The 23,072-nt window shown below is 37.6% G+C and overlaps 1 protein-coding gene across 3 annotated transcripts in view; it reads left to right on the forward strand.

Moving 5' to 3' along the window:
- LOC148945557 (uncharacterized) overlaps positions 1-23,072 on the forward strand; it is a 49,972-nt gene that overhangs the window by 23,545 nt on the left and 3,355 nt on the right. For 2 of the 3 annotated variants that reach the window (XM_089099560.1, XM_089099559.1), the window contains exons 4-5: positions 3,448-3,511; positions 13,407-13,577. In XM_089099560.1, the coding sequence (XP_088955686.1) occupies positions 3,448-3,511; positions 13,407-13,577 (235 nt within the window). The remainder of the gene's footprint in view (positions 1-3,447; positions 3,512-13,406; positions 13,578-23,072) is intronic. The other variant, XM_089099562.1, reaches the window with a different exon arrangement.

Below are 23,072 nucleotides of genomic sequence, written 5' to 3' on the forward strand. Positions count from 1 at the left end.
TCGACTCAAATACAGCTCAATTTATTAGCATCGGCTGATTAATCTAAAAGTAAGAACTAACCAACTCGAGTTAATTGAATTATTTTTATGATCAGCATGTATCACTGTCACAAGCGCTGCACATCTGACATGTTCACTATAATTTAATGACTACGGTTGATCACAAGCACATAAAAACAAAATTACATCAGTTCTCTCTATTACATCAGTTCTCGAATTAACTTATGTAACGAACTTCTATATTCATAGATTTTTAATCACTCACTCAAACTCTCACTCAAACAAATCACTCAAACAAAGCATTAAAATATGTTTTATATTATTCTATAAATTTGCGAGGACCAAGTGCATCTTTAGAAACGAAGGTGCCACAGCGCGGCAATACAGCCTTTGGAACAGAGAATATCGAACAGCATAAATCAACTGGCTATGTCAGAATTTTTACTCGCTTGCTTTTTGACCCACTTTGGGACAAAGTTGTTGTTTTTTGGCAAGGAAGGCCGTCTTGCCACTTAAAAAGGGTGCTATGAAATATAATTTCCGCTCGAGAGAGCTTTCTATATTCTAGGATCACTGGTTTGATATAATAAAAAAAATTCTGGATGGGGGAAACTTTGTTAAAATCTCAAAGATTTTCACAAAGTTTCCCCCGCCCAGAATGCGAAACCCAAAGTCGTCTCAATTCAAAAACTGTTCCTTGCTTTGTCTGTCCTACAGGCGAAGCAGTGACAAAACTTCAAGTGAAGCAATCCCGTGAAGCAATGAAGCAAGATTAAGTTATCCTAAAAGACATAGTGATCATATTTTCGACTATGCTGAACAAAATAGCTATCTCAAAATTCTGATCAGGTATCTTTGGGAAAAAATGAGCGTGGGAGGGGGCCTAGTTGCCTTCCATTTTTTGGTCAGTTCATAACTTTCAGCCCTCCCTCCGGGGACTTCGGGGGATTAAGTTATCCTAAAAGACATAGTGATCATATTTTCGACTATGCTGAACAAAATAGCTATCTCAAAATTCTGATCAGGTATCTTTGGGAAAAAATGAGCGTGGGAGGGGGCCTAGTTGCCTTCCATTTTTTGGTCACTTAAAAATGGCACTAGAAATTTTTATTTTGTTCAAATGAGCCTTCCCACGATTTTATAGGACCACTGGGTCGATACGATCACCCCTGGGGAAAAAACAACAACACGCATCCGTGATCTTTCTTCTGGCAAAAAATGCAAAATTCCACATTTTTGTAGATAGGTGCTTGAAACCTCTACAGTAGGGTTCTCTTGTACGCTGAATATGATGGTGTGATTTTTGTTAAGGTTCAATGACTTTTAGGGGGTCTTTCCCTCTTTTTCGAAAATCAGCCAAATTTTCTCAGGCGTATAACTTTTGATAGGTAGGACTAAAGTTGACGAAACTTATATATTTCAAATCAGCATAAAATTTTATTTATTTTTACTTATCTATTGGTATCAAAATTCCGTTTTTTAGAGTTTCGGTTACAATTGAGCCGGGTCGCTCCTTACTTAGAGTTCGTTACCACGAACTGTTTGAAAAAATAGAGTTGTGAGAAAGTCAAACTTTAGCGTAAAGTGCGAGGCGTTGAGGGGGGACAGCCCCTTTCATATACAGAATAATTTCTGTTCGTTTTAAGTTTTAATGTCGTTCCTTAATTTCAGTTAAAAAAAACTTTTTTGAACGTTTTTGAATTAATACAGATTTTGATATTGGCTCACCGTACATGAATAATTAAAACAAAATTTGCCTATTAGTTTTACTTTATTTGGTTAAATGGCTTTCTCGAAACTTGTTTAATTTTATTTACGAATGTTTTTATTAATAATGAATATACGTAACTTACGAATTAACTTACGTAACGAACTTCTATATTCGTAGATTTTTAATACGTATGTTAGGGGGTTCACCTCCTAGTCAATACCTCGTTCTTTACGCTAAAATCCAAATTTTGTTCTAATTCTATTAGAATGACTCCTTAATCACAAAACCTGTTAATTCTAATAAACAGCTCTTATGAATGTACTAAAAAATCTTTGGCGTAAAGAGCGAGTTAGTGACTAAGGGTCGAATCCAATCATATACGTAATATTTTCTGTTCGTTTTAAGTTTTGATGTTGCTCCTTACTTTCAGTTGAAAAACTTTTTTTTTAATTTAATTTTTGATGTTTTTCTTTAATTTTGAATGGAAATCCGGCGCCCCCTTCATAGTAATGTCCCTTCCCCCATGAAATCTTCCGTCATGGAAAGATCCTCCCATATAACCTCCCCCCCCCAACCTACCAGAAAAATCCCCCCTGGAAACGTCTGTATACTTCCCAATAATCAATAGTATATGTTAACATTGGGTAAAGTTCATAACTCTCTGCCCTCCCCCCGGGGACTTCGGGGGATTAAGTCATCCTAAAAGACATAGTTATAATATTTTCGACCATGTTGAACAAAATGGCTATCTCAAAATTTTGATCGGGTGACTTTGGGGAAAAAAAGAGCGTGGGAGGGGGCCTAGTTGCCATCCATTTTTTTGGTCACCTAAAAGGGGCACTAGAACTTTTAATTTCCGTTCGAACGAGTCCTCTCACGATATTCTAGGACCACTGGGTCAATACGATCACCCCTGTGAAAAAAACAAAAAAACAAATAAACACGCATTCCGTGATATTTCTTCAGGCAAAAAATTCAAAATTCCACATTTTTGTAGATAGGTGCTTGAAACCTCTACAGTATGGTTCTCTTGTACGCTGAATATGATGGTGCGATTTTTATTTACGTTCTATGACTTTTAGGGGGTCTTTCCCCCTTTTTTCGAAAATCAGCCAAATTTTCTCAGGCGCCTAACTTTTGATGAGTAAGACTAAACTTGATGAAACTTAAATATTTGAAATCAGCATTAAAATCCAATTCTTCTGATGTATCTATTGGTATCAAATTCCGTTTTTTAGAGTTTCGGTTACCATTGAGCCGGGTCGCTCCTTACTTACAGTTCGTTACCACGAACTGTTTGAAAATTGGAGTTCCTTATAGGTTCTTTTGCTCTACTTAACGTAGAGTGGAATTATGTGTCTTCTGGATCCCTTAGAGCATTTTTCACCGAGTTGAGGGGGATAGAGAGCCTTAAAAGCATGCATAATTACGGAAATTTGATGGATACCCCTTTCCCTTTTCAGTGTTTTAATAATCTGTTGGATGAAACCGCTTCTGAGGTGAACAAAAATGTATTTTTTATGGATATATTTTCTTCTTTCTTCTTTGTGTTATGACCTGGTAGTTTTGGGGTTGTGGTTTCTTGTATTGTTTTTTAATAATAGCAATTAAATTGACATGAATAATAACAGGAATGATATTATTAAAAGATATGTGGTTACGTGTTGCAAATTCAAGTCTGTCCCAATTCTGAAGATTTGTCCATATTTCCCTATATAATTTTTCTTTTTTTTAAGCTAATTGGGAATCAGATTTTGGAAAGAACAGAGAGAAAGCCTAACGTAAGCTTGGATTTTTCAGGTTAGTCTTTCATTGTTTAATTCAAAATAAGATGAAGCATGTTTGGTCCTCCCTTTTTCTGTGTATTTACTTTGATTAGAATATATTAAACAAGAGTAATGACTTGCTTAAACCAATAGAAATCTTTTATGAAATTTAATCTTTTGCTTAAACATTCTCTTATTTGGTACCCTAAGGAACACTGAAGGTTTCTTAAAGGAATCAATTAAACAAATACAGATTGTGCACAATTTCAATAATGATATTATGCACTATGCGGCCAAGGGGGGTTACATTGAGCGTTTTTGGGTTTATATATTATATTTGTTTATCATTATTATAATATTATGTAGTCTTTGTCCTTAGGGGGATATTTTTTTACTGAAAAGAAAATAATAAAAGTACAAAAACTTAATGTCACTCGACAGTCGATAGTCTATTTTTTAATCAAATATTGGCAAGTCTAATGCTCAAGATGACAAAATACTGCCTTAAGTTTAACTGTGAGAATCCACACCTGATCCCAATGTTTCCATATATAGATATAGTTCTAGATAGAGTCTGTCTAGATATAAATCTGCTAGTGATTCTAATATATTGGTTTATTTTTGATTTATAGTTATCCTGGTATTCTTTAAATACCCTGTTCTAGATATCCTCCAATCAATAGTGAGGGTCATTGCTTCCTTTTCTAAATGCTTATTCTTTATTCAGTCATTATCGAAAATACAAGATATCCTTAGACAGGAGTACTGTGAAATAATTTTAGATTCATCTGATTGCTCAAAGTCATAGCATAAGTATGTGTATGAACAGCAGTGAAAAGTTTCTTCAAAAATGACACACATCATAGCGAGCTAACTGGGAAGCTCCCAGTTCGTCAGAGCGATAGTTTTTTCAAACGCCTGTCAGTAATCTGTCCGAGAGTTTCATAGGCAGCGCAATCGCGGTGCCTAAGTAAAGAACGATGTTGGCACAATGTATTATTTTTTGTTTGTTTGTTTGTTTTCCATACCAGGGCACTTCGTATCAAAGGAGTTGTCGTAGAAACTTCGAAAAGGCCTCATTCGATTGGAAATTGGAGTGGCTAGTGCCCTTTTTAATATTAGAAAGTAATTGGAGGGCAACTAGCCCCCCCCCCACGCCCATCATTCCCCAAAACACATACAATCAAAATTTTGAGATAGCCATTTTGTTCAACGTAGTTGATTTCCAAATAGAAAATATATTTTTGACGAGGACACTCCCCCACAACCCTCAGGGCAAGCGTTTTAAGTTATGCCCTGGGGGTATATAAGAACGTTGTTGGCACAATGTATTGTTTATTATTTTTTTTCCTTTAGAGCCTGGCATTTCGTATCGAAGGACTTGTCGTATAAACTTCAGAAAGGACTCATTCAATTGGAAATTGGAGTGGCTTGTGCCCTTTTGAATAGTCGAAAGTGTTTGTAAGGCGACTAATACCCCTTCCACGCCCGCCATTTCCCGAAATACATTCAATCAAGATTTTGAGATAGCCATTTTGTTCAGCGTAGTTGATTTCCAGATAGAAAGTATATTTTTGAGGAGGAAAATCCCCCACAACCCTCAGGGCAAGTGTTTTAAGTTATGCCCTGGGTGCATATAAGAACGATGTTGGCACAATGTATTATATATTATTTTTTTTCCTTTAGAGCAGGGCACTATGTATCGAAGAAGTTGTCATAGAAACCTCGAAAAGGGCTCATTCAATCGGAAATTGGAGTGGCTTGTGCCACTTTTTAATAGTCGAAAGTGATCGGAAGGTGACTAACACCCCTTCCACACCCGCCATTTCCCAAAACACATCCAAACATAATTTTGAGATAGTTATTTTGTTCAGCGTAGTTAATTTCCAGATAGAAATTATGTTTTTGAGGAGGACACTCCTCTATGGCCCTCAGGGCAAGTGTTGTTAGTTATGGCCTGGGGGCATATAAGGTTTTTTATAGAAGGTGTTGTCGTAGAAACTTCAAAAAAAGCTCATTCGATTGGAAATTCAAAGGGCTGCTGCCCTTTTTAATGGTCGAAAATGATTTGAGGGCAACTAACCGACCTCTCACGCCCACCATTTCTCTAAACACATCCAATCAAAATTTTGAGATAGCGATTTTATTCAACGTACTTTTAAGTTCTGGAAATTAGATCTTTGAGGATGACAACCCCCACATCCCTCAGGGAAAGGGTTGTAAGTTATGCCCGAGGGGCATATTAGGTTTATAAAGAACGTGTTGTCGTAGAAACTTCAAAAAGGGCTCATTCGATTGGAAATTGAAAGGGCTAGTTCCCTTTTTAATAGTCGAAAGTGATTATAAGTCAACTAACACCCCTAGCAAGCCCACCATTTCCCGAAACATATCCAATCAACACTTTGAGATAGCCAATTTGTCCCACGATTGTCAAAGTTCAGGAAATTATACTTTTGAGCAGGACACTTCCCCCACAGTCTTCGGGGCAAGGGTTATAAGTTATGCCCTGGGGGCATATAAGGTTTTTATTTAAATCTTTGTCGTAGAAACTTGAAAAAGGGTTCATTCGATTTGAAATTGAAAGGGCTCGATCTTGGCACAATGTATTATCTATTTATTTCTGCATACCAGGGCACTTCATATCGAAGGAGTTGTTGTAGAAACTTCGAAAAGGGCTCATTCGGTTGGAAATTGGAATGGCTAGTGTCCTTTTTGATAGTCGAAAGTGATTGGAAGGCCGCTAACACCCCTCCCACGCCCACCGTTTCCCCAAAACAGCCACTCAAATATTTGAGATAGCCATTTTGTTCAGCGCAGTTGATTTCCAGATAAAAATTATGGTTTTGAGGAGGACACTCCCCCACATCCCTCAGGGCAAAGGTTGTAAGCTATGCCTTAGAGACATATAAGGTTTTTATAGAAAGCATTGTCGCAGAAACTTCAAAAAAGGTTCATTTGATTGGAAAAAGGGCTAGTGCCCTCTTAAAAAGTCAAAAGTGATTGGAGGGCAACTAATCCCCTTATCACGCCCACCTTTTCCCCAAACACATCCATTAAAAATTTTCAGATAGGCATTTTGTTCAACGTAGTTGAAAGTTCCGGAAACTAGGTCCTTGAGGATGACAACCCCCCAAGAGCCCTCAAGGCAAGGGTTATAAGTTATGCCCTGGGGCAAATAAGGTTTTCAAAGAAAGCGTTTTCACAGAAACTTGAAAAAGGGCTCATTTGATTGGAAATTGAAATGGCTAGTGCCCTTTTTAATAGTCAAAAGTGATTGGAAGGCAACTAACACCCTTTTCACGCCCACCATTTTCCCAAGCTCATCCAATCAAATTTTAGGATAGCCCTTTTAATTCACGCAGTTTAAAGTTCAGGAAATTATACCTTTGAGCAGGACACTCCCCCACAGTCTTCAGGGCAGGGGTTATAAGTTATGCCCTGGGGGCATATAAGTTTTTATTAAAATCTTTGTCGTAAAAACTTGAAAAAGGCCTAATTTGATGGGAATTAAAGGTCTAGTGCCCTTTTTAATTGTCGAAAGTGGTTTGAGGGCAACTAACACACCTCTCACGCCCACCTTTTCCCCAAACACATCCAATCAAAATTTTTAGATAGCCATTTTGTTGAGCGTAGTTGATTTCCAGATAGAAATTATGTTTTTGAGGAGGACACTGCCCCACAGCCCTCAGGGTAAGGGCTATAAGTTATGCCCTGGGGGCATATAAGTTCTTTGTCGATAGTGATGTCGTAGAAATTTCAAAAAAGGCTCATTCAATTGGAAATTCAAAGGGCTAGTGCCGTTTTTAATAGTCAAAAGTGATTTGAGAGCAACAAACACCCCACTTACGCCCTCCTTTTCCCCAAACACATCCAAAAAAAAATTTAAGATAGCCATTTTGTTCAACGTAGTTGAAAGTTCTAGAAATTAGGTCTTTGAGAATGACAATACCCACAGCCCTCAGGGTAAGGGATGTAAGTTATGCCCTTGGGGCATATAAGGTTTTTATAGAACGCGTTATCGTAGAAACTTCAAAAAGGGCTCATTCAATTGGTAATTGATATGGCTACTGCCCTTTTTAATAGTCGAAAGGGACTGGAAGGTAACTAACACCCCTTCCACGCCCACAATTTCCCCAAAAACATCCAATCAAAATTTTGAGATAACCATTTTGTTCACGCAGTTTAAATTTCAGGAAATTAAAGCTTTGCCTAGAACACCTTCCCCACAGTCTTCAGGGCAAGGGTTATAAGTTATGCCCTGGGGGCATATAAGTTTTTATTGAAATCTTTGTCATAAAAACTTGAAAAAAGAATCCTTCGATTGGAAATTGAGAGGGCTAGTGCCCTTTTTAATAGTCGAAAGTGATTTGAGGGTAACTAACCCCCCTCTCACGCCCACCTTTTCCCCAAACATATCCAATCAAAATTTTTAGGTAGGCATTTTATTCAACGTAGTTGAAAGTTTTGGAAATTAGGTCTTTGAGGATGACACCCCCCCCCCACCACCACAGCCCTCAGGCCTAAGGTTGTAAGTTATGCCCTTGGGGCATATACGTTTTTTATAGAAAGCAATGTTGTAGAAACTTCAAAAAGGCCTCATTCAATTTGAAATTGAAAGGCTTAGTGCCATTTTAATAGTCGAAAGTGATTAAAGGGCAACTAACCCACCTCTCACGTCCACGATTTCCCCAAACATATCCAATTAACATTTTGAGATATCCATTTTGTTCAGCGTAGTCTAAAAAAGTTCTGGAAATTATGTCTTTTAGGATGATCCATCTCTTTTAGGATGATCTATCTCTTTTAGGATGACTCCATCAGAGCCCTCAGTGCAAGGGTTGTAAGTTATGCCCCGGGGCATATAAGTTTTATATAGAAAGTTGTTGTAGAAATTTTGGAAAGGGCTCATTTGATTGGAAATTGAAATTGTCTTTTTAAATAATCGAAAGTGAGTGGAGAGTAATTGACCCCTCTCTCACGCCCATCATTTCCCCAAACACATTGAATCAAAGTTTAGAGATAGACATTTTGTTCAACGTAGTTGAAAGTTCTGGAAATTATGTATTTAAGGATTACAAACCCCCCAGAGCCCCCAGGGCAAAGTTAGTAAGTTATGCACTTGGGGCATATAATGTTTTTATAGATAGAGTTGTCGTAAAAACTTCAAAAGGTGCTCATTCGATCGGAAATTGAGAAGGCTAGTACCCTTTTTAAAAGTTGAAACTGATTGGAGGGTAACTAACCCCCCTGTCACGCCCACCATTCCCCCAAACACATCCAATCATAATTTTCAGATAGCCATTTTGTTCAACGTTGCAGAAAGTTCTGGAAATTAGGTCTTTAAGGATGACGACCCCCCCCCCTCCCCAACCCTCAGGGCAAGGGTTGTATTTATGCCCTGGGGGCATGTAAGGTTTTATTGAAAGCGTTATCGTAAGAACTTCAAAAGGGCTCATTTGATTTGAAATTGAAAGGGCTAGTGCCTTTTTTAATGGTTGAAATTGATTGGAGAGCGCCTAACACCCCTCTCACACCCACCATTTTCCCAGACACATCCAATCAAAATTTTAAGATAGCCATTTTGTTTAACATAGTTGAAAGTTCTGGAAATTAGGTCTTAGAGGATGACAACCACTCTCACAGCCCTTAGGGTAAGGGTTGTAATTTATACCCTGGTGGCATATAAGGTGCTTATAGAAAGTGTTGTCGTAGAAACTCAAAAAGGGCTCATTCGACTGGAAATCGAAAGGCCTAGTGTCCTGTTTAATTGTCGAAAGTGATTGAAAGGCTTGACATTTTTATAGTAAAGATCAATGTGGGTATAATGTATTATTATTTTTTTTTTTTTTTTTAGACCAGGGCACTTCGAATCGAAGGAGTTGTCGTAGGAACTTCGAAAAGGGCTCATTCGATTGAAAATAGAAAGGGTTGATGCCCTTTTTAATAGTCGAAAGTGATTGGAGGGAAAATAATCCTCCTCCCGTGCCCACCGTCCCATTTGCCTTTATGTTTGAAAACTAAATGTTGCCTTAAGATTAAATCAAAATGCACTGTGTTAATGCTAATTCCCAATAAGGCATCTCAGCAGTATCCCAAGAACGACTAAGGATATTTATTCAAACTTTTGGGACCGCTTCTGCTCTTAAATTTAACCAAATCAAAATAGCGTAAGTGTATTCAAGCTATCAAAGAAATTAAACAGATTTTTTGCGAATGGTATCAACTTTTGCATTTAAGGTCAACCAGAGGAGGTATGAAACTAAATTAAACACTACTATTTGTGTCCAGATTTTGAAAAGGGTGTACGTTTTTAAAAACTGCTGAAAATTTTTCTCCAGCATACAAATAGCAGGCCAAACTATAAATTCTTAAAAAAACGAAAAGATTTAGAATGTTATTTTCTATTTCCCTGAAAAGACTATGTCAATATAAAACGAACAGAAATTAATTAAAAAAACTTTTTCCACAAAAGAAATTTTTAAGCGTGAAACTACCACAAATCAGCATCAATAAACAAATGAAACCCAAAACGAACATAAATTACAATAAATAATCGATTCAAACTCAAAACGAGCAGAAATTAACATAAGTTGGGCTCAAAACCCCCATGCCTTCCAAGGGCCAGAACATAATTTGCACTTTACTGAAAAAAAATACAAATGATTGTGCACTGCTGTGTTGCCACCTATACCGCATTTTGCGGTATAATACCGCAATCAGAGGCAACGCTGTAGCGTTGCCTATAGTAAAGGCCATACGGCTCCAGTGTTTTATTATTTATTTATTTATTATTTCTTTTTTCCCAGAGGCACTTCATATGGAAGGGGTCGTCGTAGAAACTTCAAAGGGGGCCCATTCAATTGGAAATCGGGAGTTCTAGTGCCCTTTTTATTGCTCGAAAATGATTGGAGGGTAACTAGCCCCCCCCCACGCCCAACATTCCCCCAAACACATCCAAAAAAAATTTTGAGATAGCCATCTTGTTCAACGTAGTTGATTACTAGAGAGAAAATATATTATTGAGGAGGATAATCCCCCACAACCCTCAGGGCAAGGGTTTTAAGATATGCCCTGTGGGCATATAAGCTTTTTATAGAAGGCGTTGTCGTTGAAACTTCATAAAAGGCTCATTTGATTAGAAATTCAAGGGGTTAGTGCCCTTTTTAATAGTCGAAAGTAATTAGAGGGCAACGTGGCCCCCCCTCCCTTCCCAACATTCCCCCAACCACCACAAATCCGCATGGTAAGATAGCCGTTTTGTTCATCATAGTTGATTTACCTAGAGAAAGTATGTTTTTAAGGAGGATACTCTCCCCCAACCCTTCAGGCAAGGATTGTAAGTTATGCCTTTAGGGCATATAAGGTTTTTATAGAACGCGTTGTCGTAGAAACTTCAAAAAGGGCTCATTCGATTGGAAATTCAAAGGGCTAGTGCCCTTTTTAGTAGTCTCGAAAGTGATTTGAGGGCAACTAACCCCCCTCTCACGCCCACCTTTTCCCCAAACATATCCAATCAAAATTTTTAGGTAGGCATTTTATTCAACGTAGTTGAAAGTTTTGGAAATTAGGTCTTTAAGGATGACAACCCCCACAGCCCTCAGGGCAAAGGTCGTAAGTTATGCCCTTGGGGCATATAAGGTTTCTATAGAAAGAGATGTTGTAGAAACTACAAAAAGGGCTCATTCGATTGGAAATTGAAAGGCCTTGTGTCCTTTTAATAGTCGAAAGTTATTGAAGGGCAACTAACCCATCTCTCACATCCAAGATTTCTCCAAACATATCCAATCAACATTTTGAGATATTCATTTTGTCCAGCGTAGTCGAAAAAAGTTCTGGAAATTATGTCTTTTAGGATGATAACTCCATCAGAGCCCTCAGTGCAGGGGTTTTAAGTTATGCCCTGGGGCATATAAGTTTTATATAGAAAGTTGTTGTAGAAATTTTGGAAAGGGCTCATTTGATTGGAAATTGAAATTGCCCTTTTTAATAGTCGAAAGTGAGTTGAGAGTAATTAAACCCCCTGTCACGCCCACCATTTCTCCAAACACATTCAATCAAAACTTAGAGATAGCCATTTTGTTCAACGTAGTTGAAAGTTCTGGAAATTATGTATTTAAGGATTACAAACCCCCCATAGTCCCCAGGGCAATGTTTGTAAGTTATGCCCTTGGGCCATATAAGGTTTTTATAGATAGAGTTGTCGTAAAAACTTCAAAAGGGTCTTATTCAATTGGAAATTGAGAGACTAGTACCCTTTTTAATAGTTTAACCTGATTGGAGGGTAACTAATCCCCCTGTCACGCCCACCATTCCCCCAAACACATCCAATCAAAATTTTCAGATAGCCATTTTGTTCAAAATTGCAGAAAGTTCTGGAAATTAGGTCTTTGAGGATGAAACCCCCCCCCCCAACCCTCAGGACAAGGGTTTTATTTATGCCCTGGGGGCATATAAGGTTTTATTGAAAGTGTTATCGTAAGAACTTCAAAAGGGCTCATTTGATTGGAAATTGAAAGGGCTAGTGCCTTTTTAATAGTTGAAATTGATTGGAGAGCGCCTAACACCCCTCTCACGCCCACCATTTTCCCAGACACATCCAATCAAAATTTTTAGATAGCTATTTTGTTTAACGTAGCTGAAAGTTCTGGAAATTAGGTCGTAGAGGATAGTAGAAAGCTATCTTATACTCCGATCAGGGCTCCATATATGGGCATATTGCTGAAAGTTTTATTCTCATAATTCTTCTAGTTTGCAAGATAGCAATCCCAAATTCCTTGAGAATATGCGGCAATCTTAGGAAAAAAATAAAAAATATATATCCGAATAAAATATATTTAACTATTAGTGGATTGCCACAAACATTTGACGAACTTGAAAGGACATGATATCTTTTTATATATTTCATCATCATTGAAAATATGCTGAGAAAGTTCCAACTTAGTACTCCCAGCTTTTCAGGGAATATTACATTTGCGCCTTTTTAGCGGTCTTATTTCACACACTCTCTTTTGATTTAGTTTCATAGGTCCCTGCGTTTTCCCCTACTTAATACCCTATTCTGTTCCTGAGATATTACATGTATGCCATTGGAGAACCTAAATCAACTTCTTTTGATTTAGCTCAGTTGTATAAGCAGTATTAGTTGTTAAAGCCGTGAAAAATTAACCTTAATACCGTAAACCGTGATTCTGCAGTAATAAGAGGACATTGCTGCATTCCTACATAATAGCTTTAGCTTTACCTTGAATATTATGCGGGGCCCCCTTTTACGATCCGGATCAACCTAAACTCTTTTAATTCAGTTCAATAGTAGTTGTAGTATTAGTACTTGTATCCCTGAAAGTTTCAGTTTAATACCATATGCTGCTACTGAAATATTACTGATTTTTCCTTATTTCAATCTATATGCACATATTGTTTCTTAGTTTTTTTCTGTATTTCTCAAAACTTTGACCTACATACTCATACCCTTTTTCAAGACGCCGCTCTTTTGAAATTATAAAACAATATGTAAACATTGGGTAACTTGTATAATTTATAGCCCTTGGCCTGAAGACTATGGCGGGGTTTTACACGTAGCGGCTTTTCTTTTTGAAAAAGCCGCTAAATGAGGCGTGAGAGTGGCGGCTGGTTTACCTTTCGCTTTTAACTTTTAAAAAGAACACTCAAAATTTTATTCTCTGTTTGAATTAGTCACCTCTAAAGTATCAAGCACAATTTCTTCCATACGAAGTGATTTAAAAAAAAGCAAATATTAAAATTCACGGTGCCTGAAAACTAACAGTGCTTTTTTTACTGCTTATTTTCATCAGTTCTCGTGACTAACGTATAATAAAAAGAGATTTTGTTGGATTTATTTAGTAAACATTATAAACATTATACTCGTATTGAATTTTTTTCATGTCAGTTTCATTTATGTATTGTTTTAGAAGTTGAAGATGCTTTACCAATTCACAGTGAGGAAGTTCTTGGCGCTCCGAACCTTATTTTGTTTCCTAAACGTGAAGATATTGCTGTGGGTAGTTTTCCTCAGTTTTTAGGACCTTGTAAGCTTCATCCTGATACCCAGGAATCAGGCGCCACATCTTTTGACATTCAAGGTATATCTCAAATATTTTTTCTTTTGTAGAATCAACTATATTGGATTGTGGGTGATTTTGAAAAAATTGGGATGGGCAAAAGGACGAAACTCTGAATTCAAACTAATCTGAAAACGGAGTTTTTCTCTTGTCTCATCTCATTGTTCTTGAAAGAGTTTTAATTGTTCTGGAGTTTGGTGCCTGATATTCCATAACTGCAGTTTAACTCTCTGATAGTGACTTTAACCCTCTGATAGTTTTTAATATGACCAGGAACATGCCCCTAGAATCTGCGCGAGTCTACCATTCCGTCAGTACTTTCAAGAAGAATTTCTTTTTCAGAATTATGTTTTTTTTTTATAATTTCTACTAGAGTTAGTTTCACTCGATTAGGTTTGTATGTGTCTTAGAGCATGAGTTATTCAGGTTTGCTTGGGTTCTAGTAATTTGAAACCAGGCGCTTCTTTCTTGTCTAACTTCTGATCTTGGGGATTTTTTAAATGAGGGATTCGATTTTTTTTTTCTTCTGTTCCTTCTTGGCCTTGGAGCCTTACGGATAAGAGTATGACGAAGCTCGTTGATTTCCGGGGGAACAGAATGTTGATTTTGGGAACTTTCGAGGTCAGGGATTGGACTTATGAGGGAAGAGTGTGTTGATTATGGGGACCTTCGAGGTGAGGGATTGAATTTCATTCTTGTTTTGTTCCTTCTTGGCTGTGGAGCCATAGAAGAGAGTATGTTGAAGTTGTTTGTTAAATAAAAGAATTCTGATTTACAAGAAATAAAATCTTTTTTTTTAGGTCAGGCATTGGATTTGTTTTTCTCCTGTTCCTTCTAGGCCGTGGAACCTTACGGGGAAGAGTATGTGGATTTAAGAGGGAAGAGAATGTTGATATTAGGAACTTCAAGATTAGGGATTGGACTTGCGAGGAAGAGTATGTTGATTTTGGGGACCTTCGAGTTGAGGGATTGGACTTATTTCATTTTTGTGCTACTTCTTGACGATGGAGTCTTAGAAGAGAGTGTGTTGAAGTTGTTTGTTAAATGAAAGAACTCTGATTTACAAGAAAAGTCCTGTAATGAGAACTCTAAGGGCCCTTTTACGTGTTAGCTGATGAAGAAAACTGAATTCCAACCCAGAATCTCGTCCTTCTTCACCAAGGGGGTGCAATATTGAAGCCTATATCAAGCATTTATATTTCTGTACATATTCAAATGTACTCTGTTTTTATTGAAGAATTTTAAGGGTTGTCGCTTTTACACTCTTGAAATTGTTTGTTTATTCGAAAGATGCAAGCTGCTGCATAGCCATGCTACGCGGCAGGCTTGTCTATAATGATTCTCAATGTCGCTTGTCTTCTACCTTGCACGCTGTGGTCTTGTATGCAGAATAATTAATGTGTTATTCTTTAGTTAATTTCACATTTCGTTTGCTGTTCAGTGTGTATTCATTCTGTTTCTGGTTCCATGCACCTATCTAGATCGTTTTTCCAGGCCATAAAATGCTAGGGTTCCAATCCTCAGCTTGGTAATACGGGACTCAGGGATTGAACCTAGCGGTTTAAGGTCGCTGCTACTACTACTAACAACTCACTGCAGCACCAAGCCGATTGAGGCTAAAACAGCTACGACGCTCCTCCTCCATTCCAATTTAATCAAAGCCTTCCTATATACACCCTCTAGGAAGTTCCCATTTCCATTAAACATTTTTTCACGACATCCTTCCATCCCAACCGCGGACGACCTGCTTTTCGTTCAGCCCTAGACAGTTGGCAAAAATTGGAATCTTTGGTAATCTGTCAACCTTCATCCTCAGAAATTGCCCTAGCCATCTCAACCTTTCTTTCATTATAGCCCTATAAAGTGGGATTGAACCCCACTTTTCATACAGTCTACTGCCAGAAATACGGCCAGTCAGTCGGGAACCAAAAATAATCCGTAGACAATTTTTCATGAAAATATCTAGCAAATATTCCTCCGTTTTTCGAAATGTCCATGTTTCAGAAGCAGGTTTGACCACTGTTATCATTGTAGCTTCCAATATTTTAATTTTGGGGTGCAGACTTAACTTAATTTTCTTCTAAACTTTTTTCAACTGTGAAAAAACACAATTAGCCTTGGTTATTCTACTTTTAAAACCTCCACTGGACCCAACGTCTTTATTGATGATACTATTAAGTTAAGTGACGCTGTCCATTTGATCGATCTTTTCGCTACCCAACGTCACATTTTCTTCTTCACTTATTCCTAGGCTTGGCAATTTAGTCTTCTTAAAATAAATTTTCAAACCTTTTCTAGTACCCTGAACTCGCTAAACATCTAATAATTTGTTTATTTTACTTAAACTTTCATCTAGGATCTGAGTCCAGGAAAGTTGCTCTTCCCCATTCGGTTTTGTTTTTTCTCTCAGTGCCTTTCCTATGCTCCTTAAGACAAAGTCCATTAAAATAATCATTATTAATTGGGATAGAACATAACCCTGTTTAACTCCTGATGTGATACGAAACCAACTACTAATCTCATTTCCTTCCTTAACTGCTGTAGTATTATTCTCGTACATAGCACTAGTCACTTTAATGTATTTTTCTAGTACAACATACATCGATAAGACCATCTCTAAGGCTATTCTATCAGCTGAATCGAACGCTTGCTCATTATCTATAAAACTGAGGACCAAAGCCGTTTAATACCTCAAGCACTTCTCATTTGTTAACTTAAGAGTGAAACTTTGGTTGACACATCCTCTACCCTTCCTAAAACCGCACGGTTCTTCTCTTAAAATTTGTCTACAGCATCTCTAAGCCTAAAAACTATCATCATGCTAAGTAACTTGGTACCTGCGAAAACCAGGCTAATGCCTCTTAATTACCCCGGCTGATTAATCTTAATAACCAGGCTAATTGCCAAGCTCACTCGTATCACATTTCTTATACCGGGGTTTAATTAGGGTCTTCCTAAAATCGATAGGCACATGCCTTTTTTTCAAAAACCATATTCATAATCTTCAGTAATTTATTTCGCACCTTAAAAACACAGTATTTAAGAAACTCCTACAGCCCACTATCAACACTGGGGGCTTTATTTTGTAATCCTCCTAGCATTGTCACTAATTCTTCCTCACAAAATGATTTATCCTTCACATCCAAGGTGTCACGAATTTCTTCTATATGTTTTCCTGTAATTAATAAAAAAAAACTTTCCGAAACATAAATTTTTCAAAGAAAATTAAAGGCCATTTTAAACTTAAGCTCGGCAGATGCAAATACCTTTTAAAATTCAAACTCAAAACGACCAGAAATTACTATTAAAAAATAAATGAAACCCAAAACGAACAGAAATTAAATCAACAATCATAGCAAAAACATACAACAAGTAATAATATAAATGAATAAATAGATTTTAAAGCGAGTAATGCTTAGATTGAATATGAAAATCAAGCTTAAAATGAAAAAAAATATTTTCCTATTGAAGTATAAATGAAACTTAAAATGAAAAGAAATTAAATAAACAATCAATGCGAACAAAACATACAATATATATTAATGTAAATTAATAAATAAATCTTAAAACGAGTGAAACTTAAATTGAATATGCAGATCAAGCTTGAAACGAACAAAAATCACTACAAACAAGAGTTTGGGTATGGCCTCCTTCTCTCACTGTAAAAGTCTAAAACCTACTGTTTCATCGGCGCTTTTCTGAGAACCAATTTTATGACAAATATTTTCTTTTGTACTTAATATTCAAAATGAACATTAAAATGGCAGTAACATTTTGAACTGATGAGCATTCAGCCATTAACGTTATACATCAAATATTCAGTTTAATTTATTAGCTCTTTTTAAAGTTGTTAAAGACGAATATAGTTTCACTACAAACAAGTGTTCCTTTCCTAACTGTAAATAATAACCAAAAGCCTACTGCGTCATTGGCGGTTAACTGCAAACGAATTATATTACAAATATTTTCTTTCCCAGTTCTTATACCGGGGTTTAATTAGGGTTCCCCTAAAATCGACAGGCCCATGCCTCTTTTTCAAAAACCATATTCATAATCTTCATTGAAAATAAAAATACAATTACAATGAAATAAATTCTTGAACGGATGAATCTTTCAACAATTAATATCATTATACATCAAATATTCATTTTGATGTAGTTTATACTTTCCAAGACTATTCAAGACGCATATAGTTTTCAGTAAAGCGCCAATGACGCAGTAGGTTTTATAGACTTTTACAGTGAGAGAAGGAGGTCATACCCAAATTCTTGTTTGTAGTGATCTTTGTTCGTTTCAAGCTTGATTTTCATATTCAATTTCAGTGTCACTCGTTTTAAGATTATTTATTAATTTACATTAATATCTATTGTATGTTTGTTTGCATTTATTGTTTATTTAATTTCTGTTCGTTTAAAGTTTCATTTATACTTCAATAGGAATTTTTTTTTTTTTTTTAAGCTTGATTTCCATATTCAATCTAAGCATTGCACGCTTTAGGATCTATTTATTCATTTGTATTATTACTTGTTGTATGTTTTTGCTATGATTATTTATTTAATTTCTGTTCGTTTTGGGTTTCATTGATTCTTTATTAGTAATTTCTGGTCCTTTTGAGTTGGAATTTTAAAAGGTATGTATATCTGCTGAGCTTAAGTTTAAAATGGCCTTTACTTTTCTTTGAAAAACCTATTTTTCGGAAAGTTTTTTTTTTAAATATCTTTTGTTCGTTTTTGATTACAAAAAATTTCAAGTTCTTAAAAATTCCTTATTTCAAAATCAAACTTAGAAAAATTCAAATATTCATCTAAGTATCAAAAATGATATCAAAGTAACAATATCAAAGTAAAAAAATGGGTTCGTGTCAATCTCGGAGTTTTCATTATGTGATGTTTGAACTATTTTTAACAAAATGGCTATCTCAAAGTTTTTATCGGATGGGTTAGGGGAAAAAGGGCGTGTGGGGACTAATTAAGCTACGGTCTCTTTTGACTCTTTAAAAGTGAACTAGAGCTTTTTATTTTCAATCAAATGAGCCCTCTCTGAAGTTTATACGAGCATCCCTTCTATAAGAACCATCTAGATCCCCAGAGTATAACTTACAATGCCTGTCCCTGGGCCCCGGGGGGTTTTGTCGACCCTGGAGTTTTGATATCTAATGGTTGAACTGTTTTTAACAAAATGGTCACCTTAAATTTTATCGGATGGGTTTTTCCATCCGATAAACCCAAAGGCGTAGAGGCGGGAGGGGCTAGTTGCCCTCTAATCTTTTTCATCACTCTGAGAAAATGAACTACAACTATTAATTTTCATTCAAATGAACCCTCTCCGAAGTTTATGCGAGCATCCCTTTCTTCAGAACCACATGCGGCCCCAGGACATAGCTTACAATGCCTGCCCCCGGGCCGTGGGGGGATGTGTCGACACCGGAGTTTTTGTTATCTGACCCTTGAACTATTTTGAAAAAATGGCTCTCTCAAAATTCTTATAGGATGGGTTTCAAAAACATCGGGCGTGAAGAGAAGGGCTAATTTTTATCTTATCTCTTTTGACTCTTAAAAAAAGACAGAGAACAGTAAAGGTCTAATTATATAAGCCCTCCATAGTTTATACGAGTATACATTCCATAAAAACCATATTTGCCCCCAGAGCAATGTTTGCAACGTCTTCCCCGGGTCCTGGGGGGGGGGTGTCGACACAGGAGTTTTTCTTATCTGACTTTTGAACTATTTTTAACGAAATGGCCATACGTAAAGGAGTTTTTGTTATATGATCTTTGAACTATTTTTAACAAAATGGCCACCTAAAATTCTTTATCAGATGTATTTTTGTAAAAAGGGCTTGGGCGGCAGTTGCCCTCCAATTACTTTTGACTCTTAAAAAGGGCACTAGAACTCTGATTTACGATCGAATGAGCCCCCTTTGAAGTTTATACGACGACCCGTTGTATATGAAGTTCCTCTGGGAAAAAAATAAATGGAGTGTGGGGAAGGCTAGCTGCCCTCCAATCACTTTTGACTCTTAAAAAGTGAATTACAACTTTTAGTTTCCAATCAAATGAGGCCTCTAGGAAGTTTACACGAGCATCCCTTACGTAACAACCATATATGCCCCCAGGGCATAACTTACCACGTCTACCCCCGAGCCCTGGGGGGCTTTGTCGACACCGGGGTTTTTGTTATCAGAATTTTGAACTAGTTTTAACAAAATATCTATCTCAAAATTTTTGTCTGATGCATTTAGGGCGTGGAGGTGGGGGGGGGGGCTAGTCGCCCTCCGATCTCTTTTGACTCTTAAAAAGTGAACAAGAACTTTCAATTTCCAATCAAATGAGCCCTCTCCGAAGTTTATACGAGCATCCCTTCCATAAGAACTATATATGCCCCTAGAGCATTAATCATAACGCCTGCCTCCGGTCCCGGGCGGGTTCCGTCGACACAGGAATTTTCCTTATCTGACCTTTGAACTATTTTTAATGACATAGCTATTATAAAAATTTTATCGGATGGGCTTGGGAAAAAGGGTGTGTGGGGGGGCTAGTTTCCCTCGGATATGTTTTGAATCTTAAAAATTGAACTAGAACTTTAAATTTCAAATCAAATGAGCCCCCTTTGAAGTTTATACGAGCATCCCTTTCATAAGAACCATATACGCCCCCAGGACAACGTTTACAACGCCTATCCCCTGGGCTCAGGGGGGAGTTTTTGTTGTCTAATTTTTGAACAATTTCCAAAACACTGGATATCTCAAAATTTGTAGCTGGTGGGTTTGGGGAAAAAATGGCGTGGAGAGGGGCTAGTTTAACTCTCTTGACTCTTAAAAAGTGAACTAGAACTTTCAATTTCCAATCAAATGGGCTCTCTATGAAGTTTATACGAGCATCCCTTTCATAAGAACCACCTATGCCCTTAGAGCATAACTTAGAACGCCTTCCCCTTGGCCCTGGGGGGTTGTATCGACACCGTATTTTTTCTTATCTGACCTTTGAACTATTTTTAACAAAATGTCTATCTCAAAATTTTCATCAGATGGGGATGGAAAAAGAAGGGGTTGGGGGGTTAGCTGCCCTCGGATCTCTTTTGACTAATAAAAAGTGAGCTCGAACTTTCAATTTCCAATCAAATGAGCCCTCTCTGAAGTTTATGCGAGCATCCCTTTCATACGATCCATATATGCCCCATAGTATAACTGACACCGTCTGCTTCGTATTCCTAGGGGTTCCATCGACCACCGGCTCTTATTTATCTGATTTTTGCACAATTTCTAATATAATGGCTATCAAGCAACCTGAGTCGGATAAATTTGGGGAAAAAGGGGTGGGGGGGGGCTAGTTGCCCTGCAATCTCTTGACTCTAAAAAACTGATATTAGAACTTTCAATTTCCAATCAAATGAGCCATCTCTCAAGTTTTTACGAGTATCCCCTCAATAAGAACCATATTTTCCCCCAGGGCATAACTTACAACACCTGCCCTCGGGCCCTGGGGGGCTATGTCGACCCTGGAGTTTTCGTTATATGGTCTTTGAACTATTTTAAAAAAAGCTATCTCAGAGTTCTTGTTGGATGGGTTTGAGGAAAGAAGGGCGTGGAGGGAGGGGTCTAGGTGCCCTCCAATCTCTTTTGACTCTTAAAAAGTGAACTAGAACTTTCAACTTCCAATCAAATGAGCCCTCTTTGAAGTTTATACAAGTATCCTTTTTAGAAGACCCAAATATGCCCGAAGTGCATAGCTTACAACGCATGCCCCGGGACCCTGGGGGGTTTTGTTGACACCGGAATTTTTTTTATATGGTCTTTGAACTATTTTAACAAAATAGCTATCTTAAAATTTTTATTGGATGCATTTTGGAAAAAGAGGTCTGGGGGGGGGGGAGCTGGCCACCCTCCAATATATTTTGACGCTTAAAAAGTGAACTATAACTTTCAATTTCTAATCAAATAAGCCCTCTCTGAAGTTTATATGAGCATTCCTTCCATAAGAACCATATATGCCCCCAGGGCATAACTTATAATCCTTGCCCCTAAAGACTTTGGGGGGAGTGTCCTGCTCAAACATAAAATTTCCAGAATTTCATCTGCGTTGAAAAAAATGGCGAGATCAAAATTTTGATTGGATGTGTTTGGGGAAATGGTGGGCGTGGAAGGGGTGTCAGTTGCCTTAGAATCACTGTCGACTATTATAAAAGGAACTAGCCAGTTAAATTTCCAGTCAAATGAGCCCTTTCTGAAGTTTCTACGACAACGCTTTCTATACATAACCTTATATGCCCCCAGGGCATAACTTACAAGTCTTGCCCTCAGGGCTCTGGGAAGGGGGTCGTCATTCTCAAGTACATAATTTCCAGCTTTTAAAACTAAGGTGAAGAAAATGGCTATTACCGAATTTTGACTGGATGCGTTTGGGGAAAAACTGGGGGTGAGAGGGCGGTTAGTTGCTCTCCAATCACATTCGACTATTAAAAAGGGCACTATCTCTTTGAATGTCCAATCGAATGAGCCCTTTTTGAAGTTTCTACGACAACGCCTTCTATAAAAAGCTTATATGCCCCCAGCGCATAACTTACAACCCTTGCCCTGAAGGCTGTGGGGGAGTGTCCTCCTCAAATCATAATTTCTATCTGGAAATCAACTACGCTGAACAAAATGGTTATTTCAAAATTTTGATTGGATGTGTTTCGGGAAATGGTGGGCGTGGAAGAGGTGTTAATTGCCCTCCAATCACTTTTGACTATTAGAAAGGGCAACAGCCACTCCAATTTCCAATTGAATGAGCCCTTTTCGAAGTTTCTACGACAACTTCTTCGATACGAAGTGCCCTGCTCTAAAGGAAAAAAAAATAATACATTGTGCCAACATCGTTGTTATATGGCCGGGCATACCTTAAAACCCTTGCCCTGATGGTTGTGGGGGAGTGTCCTCCTCAAAAACATATTTTCTATCTGGGAATCAACTACGCTGAACAAAATGGCTATCTCAAAATTTTGATTGGATGTGTTTGGGAGAATCATGGGTGTGGGGGGGGGGGGATAGTTGCCCTCCAATTACTTTTGACCCCTAAAAGGGCACTAAAACTCTCGATTTCTATTCGAATGAGCCCCCTTTGAAGTTTTTGCGACGACCCCTTTCATGTGTAGTGCCTCTGGGAAAAAAAATAATAATAAAATATTGGAGCCGTATGGCCTTTACTATAGGCAACGCTATAGCGTTGCCTTTGACTCTATCTCAGTTTAGCACATTCTCAAAATGTTCTGCCTATATCTCTTTAACTCTTTCCTTAGCACCAATTATGGCCTTGTTCCTAATTTTAACTGGGATAGGTCCAGATTGACTACTCCCTCTCAATTTATGAACATGCCAGCACAATATGTTACTATTTTGTCATCGAGCTGTATGTTTCAGACCTGCGAAAAAGAATCAGGGATAAATCTCAAATTAGATATCATTTGATAAAGGTGGACTAAGCGGTCCATAAACAATTCACCACGCAACGACAAATGCTGTGCAGAAATCCCATCATGT

This window comes from Artemia sp. Qi Xiang Cuo, chromosome 13 (assembly GCF_049724085.1).
Source record: "Artemia sp. Qi Xiang Cuo chromosome 13, ASM4972408v1, whole genome shotgun sequence".
NCBI lineage: Eukaryota > Metazoa > Arthropoda > Branchiopoda > Anostraca > Artemiidae > Artemia > Artemia sp. Qi Xiang Cuo.